Source organism: Heptranchias perlo, chromosome 32 (assembly GCF_035084215.1).
Source record: "Heptranchias perlo isolate sHepPer1 chromosome 32, sHepPer1.hap1, whole genome shotgun sequence".
NCBI classification, from domain to species: Eukaryota; Metazoa; Chordata; class Chondrichthyes; order Hexanchiformes; family Hexanchidae; genus Heptranchias; species Heptranchias perlo.
The window spans coordinates 15,522,694-15,543,791 of NC_090356.1; the positions used below are offsets into that span (position 1 = coordinate 15,522,694).

General features: G+C 43.2%; 1 protein-coding gene across 1 annotated transcript; it reads left to right on the forward strand.

The window, feature by feature from the left end:
• Window positions 1-3,154: 3,154 nt before the first annotated feature.
• On the forward strand, window positions 3,155-19,798 carry LOC137300788 (trypsin-like). Its single transcript, XM_067970048.1, has 6 exons — window positions 3,155-3,263; window positions 4,156-4,227; window positions 9,310-9,457; window positions 9,556-9,700; window positions 11,847-12,113; window positions 19,649-19,798. Exons 1-6 carry the CDS (start codon window positions 3,155-3,157, stop codon window positions 19,796-19,798), a joined length of 891 nt encoding a protein of 296 aa, XP_067826149.1.
• Window positions 19,799-21,098: the final 1,300 nt, after the last annotated feature.

Sequence of the window (21,098 nt, forward strand, 5' to 3'; positions counted from 1 at the left end):
TATGCGACCGTTGGCCTCAGTGCCCCTGGGCTAGGGAGGGGGTGCCAAGGGTTCTGTTATTGATTGCTATCCAGTAAGTCCCGTTGGACAGTGAGACTCTATTGTTCGCAGCAGAGGATAGGATTGGGTTTGGCTGCAACGCTCTCCATGCCAGCACTCACTGTCCAAGCTCACACATGAAGAATGTTATCTTAGTCGAGGTAGCAGAGGCCTACTGCAGCTCATGGAACTGTACCCCAGCGTGAGTAAGTGAATTCAGGAAAGGAAGGCAGAACGTGGGGGGGGGGGGAAATAAAACAAATAAAAAGGCAAAGATGAACTAAAATAGGCGTCAAAGTTAATCATAATTATTGGTGACACATTCTCTGAAAGGGAGAACTGATGGTGCTACTCTGTCATAAGACAGATTAAGCTGAAAGCCTGCCGAAAGCCTTTTAAAATATTATGCCGTCCTGTACACTCTTAGCATCTGTATTGTACAAAAGACTGACAGTCTTTGATAAAAATATTACTTACCTGAGTTTTATTTTGGTCGCTTTATTGGTAGATTTGATCACGACAGAGCTGTACTTGTCCTTGGTGCATGGTGAGAGATAGAAGAGTGCAACAACAATTTGTTGAGATGTTCTGTACTAATCTGTAATATGTCTAAGCTGTCGCATTGAAAGGATACTTGAGGAAATAGCTTTCTTAATGGAAGAAAGTGAACAATAAAACATTCAAATATTTTCATCCATAGTTACACTTGAAAAGTAATGACTTGACTTTGGCAAAACTATAGATTAATAATGAAAAGCATTTTGATAAATTCTTTAACAAGGGTATCTATTCAACATCTTTAGGGTCTTTAAGATTATGATCGGGTAGACATTTCCACCTGTGGGGGAGACAAAAACTAGGGGCCATAAATATAAGATAGTCACAAGTAAATCCAATAAGGAATTCAGGAGAAACTTCTTTACCCAGAGAGTGGTTAGAATGTGGAACTTACTACCACAAGGAGTAGTTGAGGTGAATAGCATAGATGCATTTAAGGAGATGCTAGATAAACATATGAGGGGGAAAAGAATAGGATTAGATGAAGAGAGGTGGGAGGAGGCTCGTGTGGAGCATAAATACTGGCATAGACCACTTGGGCCGAATGGCCTGTTTCTGTGCTGTGCATTCTTTGTAATTCTATGTAACATGGATTTTGCGTCAATTGTTACATTAGTTGGTTCAGTGCTGCCATTAGTGAGGGAAGACAGACGGAGAGTGCAGGCTTCACTGGGGATTAAACACCCACCCCAACATCTACCGTTAGGTTTTAAAACAACCCACTGGGCGATGCTCACTGGCAGATTGAGCAGTGTTTGGCTCCGTGGCATTTTAAACTGTTGAAATGCTGCATTGTGCGGTTCAGCTGTACACTTTCTTTCCTTTAAGTTAAAATAAATCTGTACAAGTACAAAAAGAGGACAAGGCTAACCAAGAAATTAAATAGAATTGGTAAGGCAGATTACACAATTTTTATTTGTCAGCTTAGCTCAGCACTCGCAACTTTGAGTCAGAAGGTTATGGATTCAAGCCCCACTGCAGACTTGAGCACATAATCTAGGTTGACGTTTTAGTGCAGTACTGAGGGAGTGCTGCATTGTCGGAGGTGCCATCTTTCAGATGTGACGTTAAGCTGAAGCCCTGTCTGCCTGTTCAGGTAGATGGCGAAGATCCCATTGCACTGTTTGAAGAGAAGGAAAACAATCATCCCTCAACCAAAGCCACTAAAAACAGATGATCTGGTCATTCATTCAGTTACAGTTTGTGGGACCTTGCTGCACACAAATTGACTGCAACGTTTGCCAGTAAAACAAGAGTGATTACACTTCAAATTTAATGCCCTCAGGATGTGATAAGGTGCTATATAATTGTGAGTTCTTTCTCTCTTAAAACTTGAATTGTTGTTTACTCTGTTTCTGATTTCAAGACATACGGAAAAGCAAATACTTTGATTCTAATGCCATGAATCTACAAATCAGTCTTTCAAAATCCAGGATTGACCGGCCTGTGCAAATTCTTTGCTTTGTTTAATTTCTTAAAGTTTCCCACATTCTCGGCTGTTACTTGACTGGTTCAGTGTCGGCTGGAGAGGTAGAGTCACCCAGCTCTACCTTTCCAACAGCTTTCTTGCATCGTCCATTGACTTTGTGTCTTCAGACTGCTAGTCCAACATCTGGTCTTGGATAAGCCACAGTTTCCTCCAATTAAACATTGGGAAGACTGAAGACATGGTCTTCGGTCCTCGCCACAAATGTACCCTTGCCACCGATTCCATCCCCCTTCCTGGCCACTGAGTCAGGCTGAACCAGGCTGTTTGCAATCTCAGTGTCCTATTTGACCCAGAGCTGAGTTTCTGATCCCATATCCTCTCCATCACAAAAACCACCTACTTCCACCTCTGTAACAGTGCCCATCTCCGCCCCTGCCTCAGCCCATCTGCTGCTGAAACCCTCATTAATGCTTTTGTTAACTCCACACTCGACCATTCCAATACTTTCCTGGCTGGCCTCCCACCTTCCACCCTAAATAAACTTGAGCTCATCCAAAATTCTGCTGCCTGTATCCTAATCTGCGGGAACCCTGGCTGATTTTTCCTTCTCTAACCAAGAGGTGCTGGGGCCAAGTGCAGTGCTCTTACTGCCACCTTGGGTGAGATCAGCTAATTCATCACAGACAGGGGATCAAACCAGAGACCTTTCTGGTCTATCTGACTCAGGCACTCGCTGGATAAACTCACTGAGTCATTAATGGAAGTCTATTGATGGGGATCTTCACTTAACAAGAGGCGTTATCTAAAATCTACCTTGAGCTCTTAAAAACTAAAATTAGTGCTGGTGCTGTCACAGCTCTCTTTCCCATTCACTCCCTCACACACAGTGACTCCAGTCCCACTTCCCCATCTTACAACTCATTTATGCTACTAAGTAAAGACTAATGACTAGTCTTGGGTTCCAATGGACTAAATCCTTCAAGCTTGAAGGGGAGCCACCATTTGTTCCCTTGGTTACATTGACTATGCTCTTCAATATGCCAGCTCTGAAGCCTGAATTCAAGGTCTTCTACGCCCTGCCTGTTCTGCAAAGCTCCATCGCTCTGACTATAATGGCATTAAGCCAACATGTTGCAAAAACAGCATTTCTTCCAAGATGCAGTTTTTGAGCTAAGACCTTTTTTTGTGCTCCCGAGTTTAGTAATAACAGAACAGCTTGACTTATACCTTCATTCAGGCAAGGAAGCAAATTACCATGCTAACTGCCTCTGTTGTCTCAATGCTGGGTATTTTCATGGATTGCACCATTTTCCGTTACACTTTGACCCACATTGATTGGAAAGGGATGGAGGTTCATCTACTTCAGTGGGATTCACCATTGAATGAAAACAGGAGGAAGTCCTCACCCATTCCCTTCCCTCCCAGAACCATGATAGGGTCCCCCTTATCCTCACCTCCACCTCACCAGCCTTCACATTCAACGTATCATCCTTCGCCATTTCTGCCACCTCCAGCGCGATCCCACCACCAAACACACCCTCCCCTCCCCTTTCAGTATTCCGAAGGGACCGCTCCCTCCACGACACCCTGGTCCACTCTTTCATCACTCCCAACACTGCTCTCCTCCCCATGGCACCTACCTGTGCGAGCGCAGGAGATGTAACACCTGCCCCTTCACTTCCTCCCTTCCCACCACACAGGGCCCCAAACACTCCTTGCAGGTGAAACAGCGGTTTACTTGTAGTTCTTTCAATTTAGTATACTGTATTCGCTGCTCACAATGTGGTCTCCTCTACATTGGGGAGACCAAACGCAGATTGGGTGATTGCTTTGCTGAACACCTCCGCTCTATCAGCAAGCGTGATCTTGACCTGCCGGTCGCTTGCCATTTTAATTCCCCGTCCCATTCCCACTCTTGACCTCTCTGTTTTAATTTCAGATTTCCAGCATCTGCAGTATTTTGCTTTTGATTTCGTGTTTAATTCATGGCCACTTCTCTTCCTGGAATGCCCATCTAGAACAAGTTCTGCTCTTCTCCCCGACGGGATTTCTGTTTGTCTCTTTTACCTTGTTCACCTTCATTGCTTTCTCGTATTTGATCAGGTTTCTTCTAAAACTCCCTTTCACAGCCAGATCTCTTTCCTCAGCAACTGTCTCCAGCTCTGACTTAATCCATGTGGATTCCAACTTAAATTCCACCCGTCATGTTTCGGATCCACCCTGATTACAGATATCTCCATGATATTCAGTGTTCCTCGAACCACTGCTCTCGACGCTTCCTGAGGTCCACGCTCAACACCGTGCACCACCACATGCATGCTCTCAACCTCTCTCTTCAGCAGCACCGACTCACTCTACTTCAGAGTTGTCCTGTTCTGCAGTTCCATTTCATCCGGCACTTTAACGTAAAACTTTTTTCCTTCCTTTCCGGTGTCAAGTACAGCAAGCTTCAATAACTCTTAGATACCAACGCCCCTCCTGATCCTTCTTCCCCTTCACTATCCCCTCTGACCTTCCCCTCTGACCCCGAACGATCAGTGCTCAGCAAGAACCTTAGCATCATCCCCTTATACCCTCATCTCAATGAATTTCGAGCTCGACACGATGCTGAGCTCTTCTTCCGTTGCCTTTGCCTCTGTGCCCACTTCTTTGGCCAGGAGTCTTCCCCACGCACAGCGGCCCCTTCAGAATTCTTGTTCCACCTAGACCCCTCCCTCTGGCCTCTTACCCTCTCTTGATCTTTTCATTGTGAACTGCCGGCGTGACAGGGCCTCTCAATTTCTCTACTCCCCTCACTCACTCGAGCCTACCTCCCTCTGAACTTGCAGCACTCCATCCTCTCAGGTCCAACCCTGACACTGTCATTAAACCTGCTGACGAGGGCAACGCTGTTGTTGTGTGACGAACAGGATGAAATGGAACTCCAGAACAGGGCAACTCTGAAGTAGAGTGAGTCGGTGCTGCTGAAGAGAGAGGTCAAGAGCATGCAGGCGTTGAGCGTGGACCTCAGGAAGCGGCGAGAGCAGTGGTTCGAGGAACGCTGAATATCATGGAGGTATCTGTAATCGTGGGTGGATCCGAAACAGGAAGGGTCGAGTTTAAGTTGGAATCCACGTGGACTAAGTCGGAGCTGGAGACAGTTGCTGAACGCCAACTCTCCGACACCTCCTCCGACCTCTCTCTGGACCATGACTCCACCACCGAATATCAAGCCATAGTTTCCCAGACTGCCACTGACCTCATCTCCTCTGGAGATCTTCCCCCCACGGTCTCCAACCTCATAGTCCCCCAACCCCGCACAGCCCGCTTCTACCTCCTTCCCAAGATCCAAAAATAGGACTGACTGGGAGAACCATTGCTTCAGTCTGTTCTTGCCCCATGGAACTTATTTCCTCCTATCTCTACTCAATTTTCTCTCTCCTTGTCCAGTCTCTTTCGACCTACATCCGCGACTCTTCTGATGCCCTCTGCCACTTTAACAGTTTCCAGTTCCCTGGCCCTAACTGTCTCCTTTTCACCATGGATGTCCAGTGGCTCTACACCTCCATCCCACACCAGGACGGCCTGCGGGCCCTCTACTTCTTCCTTGAATGGAGGCCCAACCAGTTCTCACCCCTTCCCTTCCCTCCCAGAACCATGATAAGGTCCCCCTTGTCCTCATCTTCCACCCCAGCAGCCTTTGCATTCAACGAATCATCCTCCGCCATTTCTGCTACCTCCAGCGCGATCTCACCACCAAACACATCTTTCTCTCCCCTTTCAGTATTATGAAGGGACCGCTCCCTCTGCGACACCCTGGTCCAATCTTCCATCACCTCCAACACCCGCTCTCCTCTCCACGGCTCCTTCCCGTGTGATGCAACACCTGCCCCTTCACCTCCTCCCTTCCCACCGTCCAGGGCCCCAAACACTCCTTCCAGGTGAAACAATGGTGTTAGTTTACTATACTAGTAAACAATCAAGTTAGTATACTGTATTCGCTGCTCACAATGCAGTCTCCTCTACATTGGGGAGACCAAATGCAGATTGGGTGATCGCTTTGCTGAACACCTCTGCTCTGTCCGCAAGTGTGACCCTGATCTGCCGGTCACATGCCATTTTAATTCCCCTTCCCACTCTTACTCTGACCTCTCTGTCCTCGGCCTCTTACACTGTTCCAATGAAGCTCAACATAAGCTCGAGGAACAGCACCTCATCTTTCGTTTAGGCACTTTACAACCTTCCGGACTCAATGTTGATTTCAATAACTTCAGATCATAACCATTGCTCCCATTTTTTTGGTCAGCTAGTGCTGGTAATGGTTCTGCTGTTGCCATTTACAGCTACTCCTAACCAATCTTTTGTTTCTTAACCTGTCCCATTACCACTTTCCTTGTCTTGCACCATCATCCCTTTTGTTATTTAATCACTCTTGCCCTCTACCCTATCACAGACCTTCCCTTTTGTTCTTTCCTCCCCATTTCCCCCTTCCCTGGCTCTGTACTTACTTAAAAACTTTAACTCTTTAACATCTTCCAGTTCTGACAAAAGGTCTTCGATAAGTAAGAGCTTCTACAAGTGTGTAAAAAGGAAGAGAGCAGCAGAAGTAAACATTGGTCCCTTAGAGGCTGAGACAGGAGAAATTATAAAGGGGAATCAGGAAATGGCAGATGCGTTAAACAAATATTTTGTATCTGTCTTCACAGTAGAAGACACAAAAAGCATACCAAAAATAGTGGGGAACCAAGGGGTAAATGAGAGTGAGGAACTTAGAACAATTAATATCACTAGCGAAAAAGTACTAGACAAACTAATGGGACTAAAATCCGACAAATCCCATGGACCTGGTGGCCTACATCCTAGGGTTCTAAAAGAGGTGGCTGCAAAGATAGTGAATGCATTGGTTATGATCTACCAAAATTCTCTAGATTCTGAAACGGTCCCAGTGGACTGGAAGGTAGCAAATGTTACCCCGCTATTCAAGAAGGGAGGGAGGGAGAAAACAGGGAACTACAGGCCAGTTAGCCTAAAATCGGTCGTCAGGAAAATGCTGGAATCCATTATTAAGGAAGTGGTAACAGGGCACTTAGAAATCATAATATGATTAGACTTAGTCAGCATGGTTTTATGAAAGGGAAATCGTGTTTGACAAATTTATTAGAGTTTTCTGAGGATGTAACTAGCAGGGTAGATAAAGGGGAACCAGTGGATACAGTATATTTGGATTTTCAAAAGGCATTCAATAAGGTGCCACATAAAAGATTGTTACACAAGGTAAGGGCTCATGGGGTTGGGGGTAATATATTAGCATGGATAGAGGATTGGTTAACAGACAGAAAACAGAGAGTAGGGATAAACGGGTCATTTTCAGATTGGCAGGCTGTAACTAGTGGGGTGCCACAAGGATCAGTGCTTGGGCCTTAGCTATTTACAATCTATATTAATGACTTGGATGAAGGGACTGAGTGTAATGAATCCAAGTTTGCCGATGATACAAAGCCAGGTGGGAAAGTAAGCTATGAGGAGGACACAAAGAATCTGCAAAGGGATATAGACAGATTAAGTGAGTGGGCAAGAAAGTGGCAGATGGAGTATAATGTGAGGAAATGTGAGGTTTTTCACTTTGGTAGGAAGAATAGAAAAACAGAATATTTTTTAAATGGTGAGAAACTATTAAATGTTGGTGTTCAGAGAGACTTGGGTGTCCTCGTACAAGAAACACAAAAAGTTAGTATGCAGGTACAGCTGGCAATTAGGAAAGCAAATGGCATGTTGGCCTTTATTACAAGGGGGGTTGGAGTACAAGAGTAAGGAAGTCTTATTACAGTTGTACAGGGCTTTAGTGAGACCTCACCTGGAGTACTGCGTACAGTTTTGGTCTCCTTATCTAAGGAAGGATAAAACTGCCTTGGATGCAGTGCAACGAAGGTTCACTAGATTAATTCCTGGGATGAGAGGGTTGAGTAGAATGGGCATATACTTCTGGAGTTTAGAAGAATGAGAGGTGATCTCATCGAAACACATAAGATTATGAGGGGCCGTGTGGCCTACTCCTGCTCCTATTTCTTATGTTCTTATGACCTGAAACATTAACTCTGTTTCTTTCTTCACAGATGCTGCCTGACTTGCTGAGTTTCTCCAGCATTTTCTGTTGTTATTTTAGGAAGTCCAGGAGCTTGTTTATAAATGAATGGTTTTTATTTTAAACTATCTTGTTGTGGTTTTATGTTAGGTTTATTTAAAAAATATATATTTCCTAGCATCCCAGGAAAGTTCTTAAAAAATGATTTATTCTGTAATACTAGATGGGTGTAGTTCAAAAGCAAAGTACTTCTTAACCTTCAAAAGATACATCTAATGAGCCATTTGGAAACAACCATGAAAGCTTGCAATTGCCTGCAAGCAGAATCCATCCTTTGACAGTAGACCTCTCTATTTTGCAAAGTTTAACACATTACTTTAAACATTTGACACACTGAAAAAAATGGGTGGTGGCCAAAATTAAGCACTGTTTAATATGTTGAAGTGGTCCTAAACCTTATCACTTTCACCTCAAACAAAGAATTACAGCTAAATCTGATACATGTTGTTAATGCTTGATTGCAGTTTTACAGATTCCCATTTAAACCCAATTACAGTATATAGTGTTACAAGGGAAACTGCCGGGGGAAACTCAGTAACTGGATAAAAGAACAGTTGACATGCTGAAATTTCTTCGCAGTTCCCAGTCAGTGAGCTGAGTATTACTCAGTTAGGTGGAAGCTTGATCTTTCTACCTCCATAAGCACAAAATGAATGTTTCCAACATTTACATACTGTTGCTGCTCTTCTTAAAATTACCCTCAGCATATGGTAAGTGTTTGCAAATTAACGTTGAACTTTCTTGACTTCATTAAGTCATGTATGATTCTTGATTGCTGTTTTACATTCTACCTTTGGTTGAGAATATTTTGAAAGCAGGACTACATTGACTTCTTTAACATTTTTGTGTTACTTTGTCTACTGAAATTTAAGATGTGTAATGTCAACTCAAGAAATTTGAGAAGGCTGCCAGGTACACCTAAAGCCCATTTGCTGTTACATTCCTTAGAGCAAAAATATCCAGCTAAATAAAGCAAAATGCTGAAAGTTTAGATACTCACTGGGAATAATACACTATATAACAATATATCACAGTGCTGCTCATTTTATAGCTTTCAATATATGATTGAGTTATGATCAGTCGCCTTAAATATATCTGCTTGAGCCTTGTAGGAACGTGATCAGTGCTATAACTTGGAAGCTTTATTTTAACTCTTCCTAAGGCCAGTCCCGGATTGTTGGTGGTTATTCGGTGTTGCCTCATTCCATCAAATACCAGGTTTCTCTGAAGAGACCAGGAGGATCTCATTACTGTGGAGGGTCTCTGATCCACCGAAGATGGGTTTTGACGGCTGCACACTGCAATTATGGGTTTGTGGAAATCTGTATTAAAAATATTTCATTTATAATAATGAAGGAAACTGTGTTAATGCACAAACTATGAAACGTGTATTCTTGCTTCATTACAGTGGTGCTGAGTCTATACAAATAGTAGCAGGAGAACATTCATTATCCAGATATGAAGGTACCGAACAACTGTTTCGCCCATCTAAGATCATACCCCATCCACAATTTGACTCGAAGACAAAAGATTCTGACATCATGTTGATTAAGGTAAATGTCTAGTCGTAAACACTTTATTGAACCTTAGTAAATGTTAAACCCTGTAAAGTAACCTCACTTTGCTCCTGCAGTAGAAAGAAACTTTCAAAGATAGAAATTCTTATTTGTAACTATGTAATGTATGTGCTAGAACATTAAATGCTGACATAAAAATATCAAAACTAGTTAGTTTTCCTTTAATGGTATGTATTGTTCACTCATCTACAAACATAACGAAGAGGACTCCTGAAATTCCGTATACACTTGGATAAATGGGTTCGAACACATACTTAAACAAGTATTCAATTTACACCTAAGCAAGGCTTTTGAGCAGAACAGCTTGCAGAACCTCCACCATAACCACCAAAAAATGAAGGAATGGGTATCTAGTTCTGTTGACCTACTTAGACTGTAATCAATCCCCAAAGTCACATAACTTGTTTTCTCCAATGAAACAGCCTTTTCAGAAAGTTTTTCTACCGAGCTTCTGTACAACCTTGGTTTCAGTGTTTAAAATTAAAGGGGTATTGTCACACCTCTCAATCTCTGATGCAGGCAGTCAGGGACACAGCCCCCAAGGTCAGGGACAATTGGCCAAAACCAGGGACACCTATTTTTTGATGCTGGTATTATTATACATGACTTAGTAATGTGGGCCAAATGACTCCTTGGCTCTTTGTTAACATTAAAAATGTATAATGTCATTTGGACACCAATCAATGAAAATCTAAGCATTCTTATAACCCAACAATGGTGTGCTTATTTATTCAGAAAGAAACTGCGATAATTATTAACCTGGTTCTGAAATGCCTCCCCTAAAGAATATACAAGATAATAAGAGCACAGAAAGGATACTATACCTGCTTTTCCAACTACTACAAGGTCAAAAAAACACAAAGTATTGTTTCTCTTACCACCTGTTGCTCCTTCTGTCGAGGTGCTCCGCAGAATGTATGTAATACTCCTCCCTCGATGGCACTGTTTCTGGAGGATGCTGTCTATTTGCCTTTATACGGACAAAAAAAAAGGACGCCTTTCGACTAATTTGAATATAATAACTCATTAGTTGGTGGTCCAGGCAATCGGTCAAAAGAATGTCAATGCTTTTTAAAAAATATGTAGCTCTGTTAAATGAATTGGCAGGTTGTTGCATGGAGGGCCAATACATCACACATTTGTGTCAATTCACAAACATGCCTGGTTAGGCGATGGAGGCAATTATTCCCACATTAAAATTGAAACATCCAAATAACCTGGGACACATGAGGGCACTGGGCAATTTTTTCATAAACAAGGGTTTGGCAAATTTTCATTGTTTGGAGAAGGAGACGAGCCAAAGGAGCCATGAGGTATTTTTGTCCTGATGGTGTCATGTGCATGTGAGCTACCAAAGCAGTTTGACTTGATTTACGTTGAAGCCATGTACTTGTAAACCATTGAGAAAGGATTTGCCAAACACTTTTGTCATTAAGTTGCTGACCCTTTATGTTTATTAATGCAGCCATCAGTTATCAGAGAATGTTTAACGTTGTTAAATATTTTTTTAAAATTATTTTTCTGGGTTCCACTAATGTTTTGGTGGGCAAGCTGTATAGACAATAAGATTCCAGTGATGGAAGATGTATAGATATGGATGTTGGGTGGAGACAATATTGGGCTCAGCATTGATGCTACCCCCAGGGGCCAATGGCTTACTAACACTTCCTGTCTAGGCTTACAGATACAGAAAGGCCCCTTGGATGAGGTCCTGTAGGGCAGCTAGTACTTGTGGATCTGCAACCCTGAACCCTGTGGAAGAAAGGGAAAGAAAACTAGAGAAAAAAACCATCTGTACACATGTGGGAAATTCAGAACTCATCCAGTGTGAGGCTGACGGTTAGGATCCAACAAACTATCATTCAACTTATGGGTTACTAGAGTACTTTAGCCCTGTACTGGAATACCTGTCATATCGTAGGGCTCTTATACTGCTGTTAGTTCTTGATCTAGTTCAACCATTTCACCTTGGTACAAATATTTCACCACTCTTCCCCGATTTAACATTTCAGGAGTGCTCCCTCCTTTAAGTAGATAGACTAAATTATATTTAAATTATTTATAACTGAAACATTGCTTGATGTTTATATCTGACCAAGGCTGTCTTATGTATCTCAAACAGCTTTCACGGCCTGCCAGTCTGAACTACTTCGTTGGGATTGTAGCTCTGCCTCGCCAAAAAACATCGTTAAAAGCAGACACATTATGTCGAGTGTCTGGGTGGGGTTTCACCAATCCTAATGGAAGGCTTATGCCAAGAATGTTGAGGGCAGTTAAAGTACCCATTGTATCCAAATCACAGTGTAACCACACTGATTCGTATAGTGGAAACATTACCACCAACATGATCTGTGCTGGATTCACCACTGGAGGAAAAGATTCATGCCAGGTATTGATGCTGTTACTTCAACTTTAAGGCATTAATAAAGATTAAAATGTAGAATGCCACTATTTTGTCTCACAATAAACTGTAATAAATTCACAGACTTGTGAGCTTACGACAGCTTAGCATATAAATAGTTCATAAACCACGACAGATACACAGCAAAACCTGAGTGAATTGGGAACAGTGAGTCAGAAGAATACACTTTCAGTTGTGGCACATGGATTTAAATTTAGCCCAGGCTAAAGAGATGAAAGTCTCTTCTCCCTGCTGGTTGTAAGAAATGGCTTTGGGTACTAATAACACAATTCCTAATGAGTTTGAGCCAATGACAGAAAGCTGTCTATCAATTGACATCAAAGCCTGAATTTTCAGAGTCTGCACTGACAGAATGTATCTCACCCCCTGTTAACATGGATTGGAAAATTTAGCCCACTATGGCAATCTCACTCAGGGAAATCACAATGATAGCTGGTTGGAAAATGGGACAAGCCTCTTTGGTGCAATAGGATTTGGTCTTTTGAGTTTGGGCTTAGAAGCAGAGAGGGAGTTTTGATCTGCATATGCAGAGGTTGTCAATCGTATGGGCATCCCTCTTTAAATAGAGAATCCACTTTAGAATTAAAATTTGAACAGGGAGGAAAACATTAATTTGCTTTTCCACTTCAAATGCCTTTATCAAAGGTGACCATTGACGTTCCATGTCTAAGGTGGTCAGCAAGGTCCAACAACCTGATGCAGTCACATTTTCTGCCAAATCCAAAGTCCCGATATCTGAAAGAGATAAAGAGTGAGAAAGAAAAGACAGTGTGAGTAAAAAGCATTGAGAAAGACAAAGAGAGTTTTTGAATAGGAGATGGAAGGAGATAGCAAATAAAATGGAAAGAAAAAGGGACAGAGACTAAATGAAAAATTAAATTAAAAATACTTTGATAAACATGACACTGATTGTGATTTGCCTTTTTAAAATTTAATTTTACCCTGTGCGGTCTGACTGCCTCTCATTATGCGTGCCGTTATTTCTAATTGTGACACTTGTTACTTCGCTATGGTACCAGTTAGAGGACGAGAAGCATGTGTCTGTGTTACTGAAGGTGGCCAATTGCCTGGACTGAAGCACAGCCTGAATGGTATCCCTAACAACAAACAAACTTTCCACTATCACTGGAATCACTTTTTAAGATCTGCCAGCCCTGCTCCCAGAGATATTTAGAGAGTTCGTTCCTGGTCTGATACAACCTCTGCCAGAAAAGTTGGCAGATTGTTGGATCCACGTATTATAGAGGATTGTGTTCCAGCTACTGAGTTGGGTTACTTTCCCTCTATAGAGGACTGACTTCTAGCCACAACACTGGTTGAAAGTTGCAATTGTAGTGTAATTTATACTCCTGCTGGATAGCACACGTGTATGGACATCATGCGAGGACAGGATTGGGCTTAGCTGTGATGTCCCCATGGACAAATAGTTTGTGTACACCCATTGTTTAGGCCAGCATTTTTTCAATCTTTCCTGTGTGGAGGAATTGCATGCAATGGTCAACCTCTTGTCCTAAAATTTCTAAAACACAGCGTTAGCGAACCACAGTTAGCGACAGAAAACATCTTTTATAGTGTTGTGCTTGTCAGAGATTACAGTTCTTTTGACACCCAAGATTGTTGTGTCAGTGGGAAGGATGCATTTGCTCAACATTAAACATGTTGTTTAGACTTCACAGAAGACAAAGTAGAAAACTACTCACACAGGCAGAGATAGAAGCAAAGGACATCAAGTCTTCCAATGTTCAGCAGGGTGCACCAGAAAACAGACACAGGCGGCATTCCTGAATGAAAGCCTCTCCGCTCCATCAAAAGAAACAGTTCTTCTAACTTTCCCACTGGAATACTGGGAGGTGAACAGGTTTCTGATCCAGTTGTATTCTTCTGTTGCTGACGTGCTACCAAATATTAGTTGAAGTGCGATCACCACAGGTGCTGAGTGATGGTTACCTTTACAATGAAACTGGAAGCTACTATTCCTGGATAATGTCTTTTAAGTTCAGAAATACATCAGTGCTGGAAAACAAATGAGGAACAGTGACAATTGTTTCCTAAAGCATGTCACTTTATTGCTGAGGCACAGAATGTTGGTATCGAAGTCTTGCAATAAGAGCTTAAAAATATTCAGTTTGTTTTCCAATGTGCAAAGTGTTCACCATATAAGCAACTTTTTACAGCTAAGTTGGCTGCTGCTTTGTTTGGTTACAAAGAATGAATGCATGAATGCATCCAGGGGTAGGTGGAAATACTGCTCCCACCCCAGATCTGCCCCCAACGAGGCTGCCACAGAAATTTCTAGTCCACAAGTCCAAGCTGTCCCATGAATAGTACACAAACCACTTCAGCTGGACACAGCTTATTAGGTTGGATAATTCATCCATCTGGATCGTAAAGACCTTCCATCCCTGAAGGCAATTTTCCAGCTGACCTTGGGCGTCCTTGACATGGCTTTGATGCTGCGCAGAATGGTATTGTCAGACGCAGTGATAACTTTCAACGTTGCTGCCCACCATCACACTCACTATCCATCTCAGCTGATATCCTTGGGAATGATGTGGTGCTGCTTGAATCCAGTCACCCTGTCAACCAATAAATAAGATATGTTTGCAACTTTCTCCACAACAGAGGAGATGGTATTGATGGCTTTTTTCTGGTGGGTGGAGATGCTTGAAACAGTCCATTAGTTGTTGACATCCTCAGGATGTTTTTGCAGCCAAGTGTCAGCTGAGCTTTGTGAGCTTCATTGTACTGTTGGCAAGGGCCCTGAAGCAGGTGATGGACTGTGGCTGTGGGTTGCTGGTGTCAATACAGGTAAACCTGTACTGTAGGGAACACTCATTATATCGCAGTTCCTTCTCAAGAAGGACTTTTGTTTTTGACCTTCCTCATCCTGCACATTGTCACCATGTGCACGTTCTATGAAACAATTTAAGTGATTGTTCATGCGATAAAAATACTGCCTGCCTTATGCTGCGACTGAAAACGCAACATTGCACCTCAGCGCAACACGATTGGTGGCCTGATGCCCCTTAGTGATTTTCAGTGAGAAATAGGCAGTCACATGTATATGGCCATAGCTTAGCTTTCCCTGCTTGCCTTCCAACGTCAAATGGTGTATGGACAAAATGTTGTAATTACAGGAACACTGTCAGGAATCCTGATTTCATCTTACGACCTCACGGAACCCCTGCAGTCCCTCACACATTCCATGGGGCTGCGGACCCCATCTTCAAAACTGCCCATATAGATTCACACGTATCACAAAAAAAGTTACCAACAGTTTCTTTTTGATATATGTTCTGCAATGAGGTATGTACCTTGGAATGTGGCTCCAACTTCCAGAGTAAGCCAGTGTTTCCTCTACAAGTGTCCTTCTTTAATTGGAATAATCCCTGTGCTTTACTGCAGCCAGAATGAGGTCCAAAGCTAAGCAGCTAAACTAAGCACTCGGGTAGGCGATGTGAGATTACCCACTAATACTGCTTGCTGAAATTGGATGTCACTCTGATCGGAAACTTGTAAACACAATGTCACTACGCCAATATGATGTGAAAACTGTTGTGACGTTGCCACAGTTTAACTGGAAATTTTTCACAATCCCCAGTTTTTTGACCAGCCCTGCCATCGGTGTTACCATGCGGCAAAGTTTTCTGACAGGCTGTACCGGCAGCATTCAGCCATGTGCAAACCGGGAAATTGGTCAGCTTTCACTCTTGCTTGATTCCTTGTTGGATCTACTTTGTTTCAATCTTCTTGTCGAGCTGTATGTCTGCGCAATTCACTCCAGCTCATTCTGAGTGGGAGCTCAGTTAGCATGCATCCTACCTGCAAACGAGGGGCTTTAGGTGGGAGATCCACTCAGTGTTATTTCTGCCCATTCGGACCAGGTGTTAAATAAGTTGCGTGGGTAAGATAGATATTAAAGGGACACAGGTTTTTTTTGTTAGGAATGCCCTGATAGTCAGCGGCCTCATTCATGCCTACTCCAGCCAAGCTCCTGCTGCTGGGCAATCCCTCTGTACATCCACTGATTTAAACGGGAACAGACTGCTGAGCAGCAATAACAAAGCCCTGCGGATGGCTCTCTTCAGAATTTTGAAGCTGGACAAGATCACCTTTTTGGGGACTGGAACTCAAGGCCTCTATAACAGCATCTGCATGATCATGAGAGATACTCCATGGGCTTAGTACCTCTGTTACTGGGGGCTCTGCTGCAGATGACCCTGGACTTGCAGTGCAAAAAAGCACTGCTATTACTAGTGGACTTCCCCACACTTGCTCTCAGGACGCTTGGCACATTCTCTAAAAACTGAAGAGAACACTGGTGCTCAGATAGCATTCCTCGTTCAAGTGCAGGACTGAAACCCAGGATGTTGCATCTGAGGAAGGACAAGAGCGGACCCTCTGGTCATCTGGTTCCTGCACTGCCACCACCACCTGCTTCTGCTTGCTTGTGCACCCACCTCATACTGACTACCTGAATACTCCGGTAGTCAAAGTGCCTGTGGTGGTACTTGTGACAGGTGGAGTGAGTGAGGTGCTGGCTATTGAAATAAATATGTCTGAACGCAGGCTGCATGACAGCCCTTCAAGAAAATATACTGTGTAACATGGCACTGTGCTGGAATATATGCAGTGAATTCCTAAAGGCGGTAGTGAGTGAGTAGGGGGGAAAGAAAGAACATGAAGAGAGAGTTTTTGAAGGATGAATAATTGTGCAGATAAAGACAATGTAGTAGATGTGATGAATATGGATTTTCAAAGGTGTTTGAAAGCGACTTCAATTGAAATCAATATCGGGAGAGATGTAAAATGGGCTGCCGATTCACTATCACCCGTTTTACACTATCGCACAAAGTCAAAATGACCCGCTATGATTTTAAGTAGGGACCTGGCATTTCCGGGACCTGGTCTAGTTTATGGCCTTTCTGCTGGAGTTACAATGGGTGTGTACTGGAAGGGCTGAGGATTTTCAGCCTGCAGGGGTCATCACTGCTGAGCCTGATTCTGTCCTTACCCAATATTCACATGTGCACACATCAAGCAAGCAATCAGAAGGCAGACCCTAGTTGATTATCCCCTACCTATCCCAGGGATATTGAGGCTAATTGCAGCACCCCTACCACAGCCCTGACTGAGGTCAGCAAACTCAGTGCAGGCCAGGTCATGCCTGAAACCTCCCTAGTCTGTGTGGATTAACCAGGGGAAACTCTATTGGTAGTGTATTTGAATGCAGTTGACGAAGGATTTTAAAATCCCCTTTTTATATTTATTTAGGGATTTTAACCCTGCCAATGCTGTGGATGAGTCTACTGGCCTGGACATGGTCAGACTCTGGAGTCACCATCAAGTTTACTCATCAGCTCTCTGTGCAAGATCCATAACATTGGGCATGATTTTGACCCCGAGCTGGGAAGGGGGCGGGGGGGAGGGTCAAATTGTGGACAGGAAACCCGCAAGTCCCGGACGTCCTTACGATTTTGACGTAAGGACATCTTTTATTTTTTTTTGTCGGTTTGCCGTCCCACTGACCGGCCAGATTGACAGGCTGGTCTCAGTCGGATGGGAGAGCAGCCAGGGAGAGGACGTTAAAAGGTAAGTCTTCAAGTAAGTCTTTGATTGTATGGATGGGGGGTGGGGAGGCATGGGGGGCTTGGGTGGGCACGGGGGGACGTGGGTGGGCACAGGACACTGATGAGCATGGGGCACTGGGGGGGGAGTTGGTCATGGGGGGGTGTCGGGATCGGGGGCTATTGCGGGGGTCCGCGATCGTTGGTGATGTTGGGGTCGGGGGTCATTGCAGGCATCCGCGATCGTAGGGGGTGTCAGGATCGGGGGTCATTGCGGAGGTCCTAGATCAGTGCATGTTGGGGTCGGGGGTCATCGCGGGGGTCCACGATCGTTGGGGGGGTCGGGGGTCATTGCAGGGGTCTGCGATCGTTGGGGGGTGGGGTTTGAGATCGGGGGGAGGCGGGGCTGCAGTCGTTGGGGGAAGGGTTACTGCAGGTAGGCTTGTTGGGCCTGGGGAAAGCACTCTTGCCCACAAGCTGTGCCACAAAGGCACTCACCTGCAGTTTCGGACATTCTTTCCTCCTCTCACATGACATGAAGGAGAAGGCCCGGGAATCCCAGCCCCCAGAGGCTGAAATTGCAAAATCTGTAAAAATGGGGGTCTGCAGCCTCCTTGAAATGTTTTAGTCACCAACCCGCCTCCTGGGAGCAGGTTGGTTGCCCACCCCTCGTCCCGCCCCGTTGAAAACTAGAAATGGCCGGGGTGGGGACGGGTCTGAAATGGTCGCAATTTCCAATGCCCCCCTGCCCCCAACCCACCTGTTTTTCAATGTTAAAATCGTGCCCAATGTGTCTAAAATTGACCTGTGATGCAATCATGGAAACCTTTTCATTTTAAGTCTTTGATTGGCTAAAAAATGAAATCAGCCAATGAAAACACCTTTTTTGAACGTTGCTCCTGTCTGCACCATTACGCTCTGTAGAAACAGTAATTTATTTTTCATAATTGTACCATAGATAAATGGCTGCTTAGTATTTATTCATGGCTGTTTCAATCCTAAACACAATATTGACATTTCTCAATGAAAAGCAAACTTAGATTCTTTAAGTGACCTTATTAAGCCTGCACTGTGATGCAAAGATTTCATTTGAGTGAGATGTTTTTCTTTTACGTTACTTAGTCTACTTTGTGAGAGACAATAACAACCTTGGGCAATTCACTCTTTAAATGAAACTCTTTAAGATTTCTCTTACAGAAACGTCGTACATTTGATACGATGTTCTGCGAAGCATTGTTTTGTTGGGTTGGGTGGAGTTTAGCGTTTAACTTTTCAAATTATAATTCATTTCTGTCTTTTATCTTATCAGATATAAACATAATCTGCAGGCCTTTGAATGAGCAAACAGTAAATGTGATTCATCAATCGGACTAACATCTAACAGGACTAGACAGACTAGATGCAGGGAGGATTTTCCGGATGGCTGGGGAGTCCAGAACCAGGGGTCACAGTCTCAGGGTACGGGGTATGCCATTTAGAACCGAGATGAGGAGAAATTTCTTCACTCAGAGGGTGGTGAACCTGTGGAATTCTCTACTACAGAAGGCAGTGGAGACTAAATCATTAGGTGTATTCAAGAAGGAGCTAGATATATTTCTTAATGCTAAAGGGATCAAGGGAAATGGGGAAAAAGCGGGAACAGGGTACTGAGTTAGACGATCAGCCATGATCATTTTGAATGGCGGAGCAGGCCCGAAGGGCCGAATGGCCTACTCTTGCTCCTATTTTCTATGTTTCTATGTAATATATTGTGACAGTTACTTAGACCAACAAATATGTATTTGTTACTATATTTGGCATTGATTAAGACGTGCATGAAATGGAAAGGAAATTATTCCTGTTCTTATATGAGCTTGTACCCAGGGTTTATTTGGGCTATATTTCATTCATTATGTGTAATTAACTGATACGCAGTATTATATTTTTCTTTCACAGGGGGATTCTGGTGGCCCACTGATTTGTAAAGGCAGAATATACGGCATAGTGTCTTGGGGCAAGCTCTGTGGGGACAGCAAGTTTCCGGGGGTATATACAGCTGTGGCGAAGTTTCGTAACTGGATTATCAGGACCATCAAACGATCATAAAGCAGTTTGTTTATCCTTCACATGTAGTTATGATAATTAACCTGTTAAATTTCTAGCAGTGTTAGCTTGTGTTAAAATACACAGAATGACTGGACAAACTTTGAACAAAGGAGAGTTAAAAATTGTATTCAAATAATGAATGGCAGTCCCAATTAAAATATTCTAATTCTGAACATTTGTATTAGCGTGTAAGGATTTTGAATTGCAACAACTCAGAAAGCAGAATTTATTGAAATAAAAATAAAAGAGGCAGATCTGCATTTGACTGACAAAGTTGAATCATTTTATAAATATTTCCTTATACATTTCTGCTTATAATGCTATAATTTATAAGTAACCTCAATGTAACTAATTGATTCTAATTTTGCTAACAATAAAGTGGCTGTTACTTGTAAGTGTTTTTTTATAGTTTGGAAGAAATCTTTTTGTTGAGTTTTACTACATTGTAGATAATTCACATTTACATATTTGTCACAGTACACATATCAAAACCGAGACTATATAAATCAAATATTCTATCTGCATGTTAATGTAAGCCCATACTTAAAATGAGGAATGAATTAATAATTACATATTCTTGGTTCTGTTTATTTGTTTTCTAATTTCCTCCCCTCTTCTATAGGCATTGACTTATGTTCCAGTGTAGTTCCACAGTCACTGACAGCTCCCCACGGACAGTGAACATTGACAGAGGGTCAATGGTGGAGGTCATCACATCTGAGCCCAATTTTGTCCTCACACAATGACCATACACACAGTTTATAGCAGGAGTCGCTGGTTAGCTCTTCTTTCTTCCTTCATCCTCACTGTGTTGAAATCATCGCCACACCATCTCCAACTGCCACTCATTCTATCTGAGGACTTCAAAACTATGCTCCTCCATACCCCTCTCATTCTTCCTTTAAATCTACAGGCTTTTAAAACCCAAGCTTGATGTTACCTGTTTACTACTTCTTGCTTTACCTAGTCTTTTCTCCTATGTTTACTGATATTGTTGGGTGCCGTTAGGACAGCGGCAGACCAGCGAGGGACCTAGGACTGGTCCTAATTTTTCAATTGGAGCACTTAGGCCAGCCTGGCCAGTGCACTCTCGATAGAGCCAAGGTGCTGATCCAAAATCCTGCTGGCTCTGCGGGGTGGGTGCCCTAGTACTGTACTGTTACTGGTATCATAGCTCAACCTGTTCCCATCTTAATTCCATGCAAACAAACTTTACAGCAGGGATCATTATGCAGAAACCATGAGCTGGGTGATTTATTTTCCTTCCTAGTCCAGTGGTGCCACAGGCAACTGTGGCATC

Bases quoted from the DNA above. Each gene is read 5' to 3' on its own strand.
- LOC137300788 (XM_067970048.1), top strand. From the start codon at position 3,155: ATGTTGCAAAAACAGCATTTCTTCCAAGATGCAGTTTTTGAGCTAAGA. The intron at 9,701-11,846 runs GTAAATGTCTAG...TATCTCAAACAG, and splicing joins CTGACATCATGTTGATTAAG to CTTTCACGGCCTGCCAGTCT. The intron at 12,114-19,648 runs GTATTGATGCTG...TTTCTTTCACAG, and splicing joins GAGGAAAAGATTCATGCCAG to GGGGATTCTGGTGGCCCACT.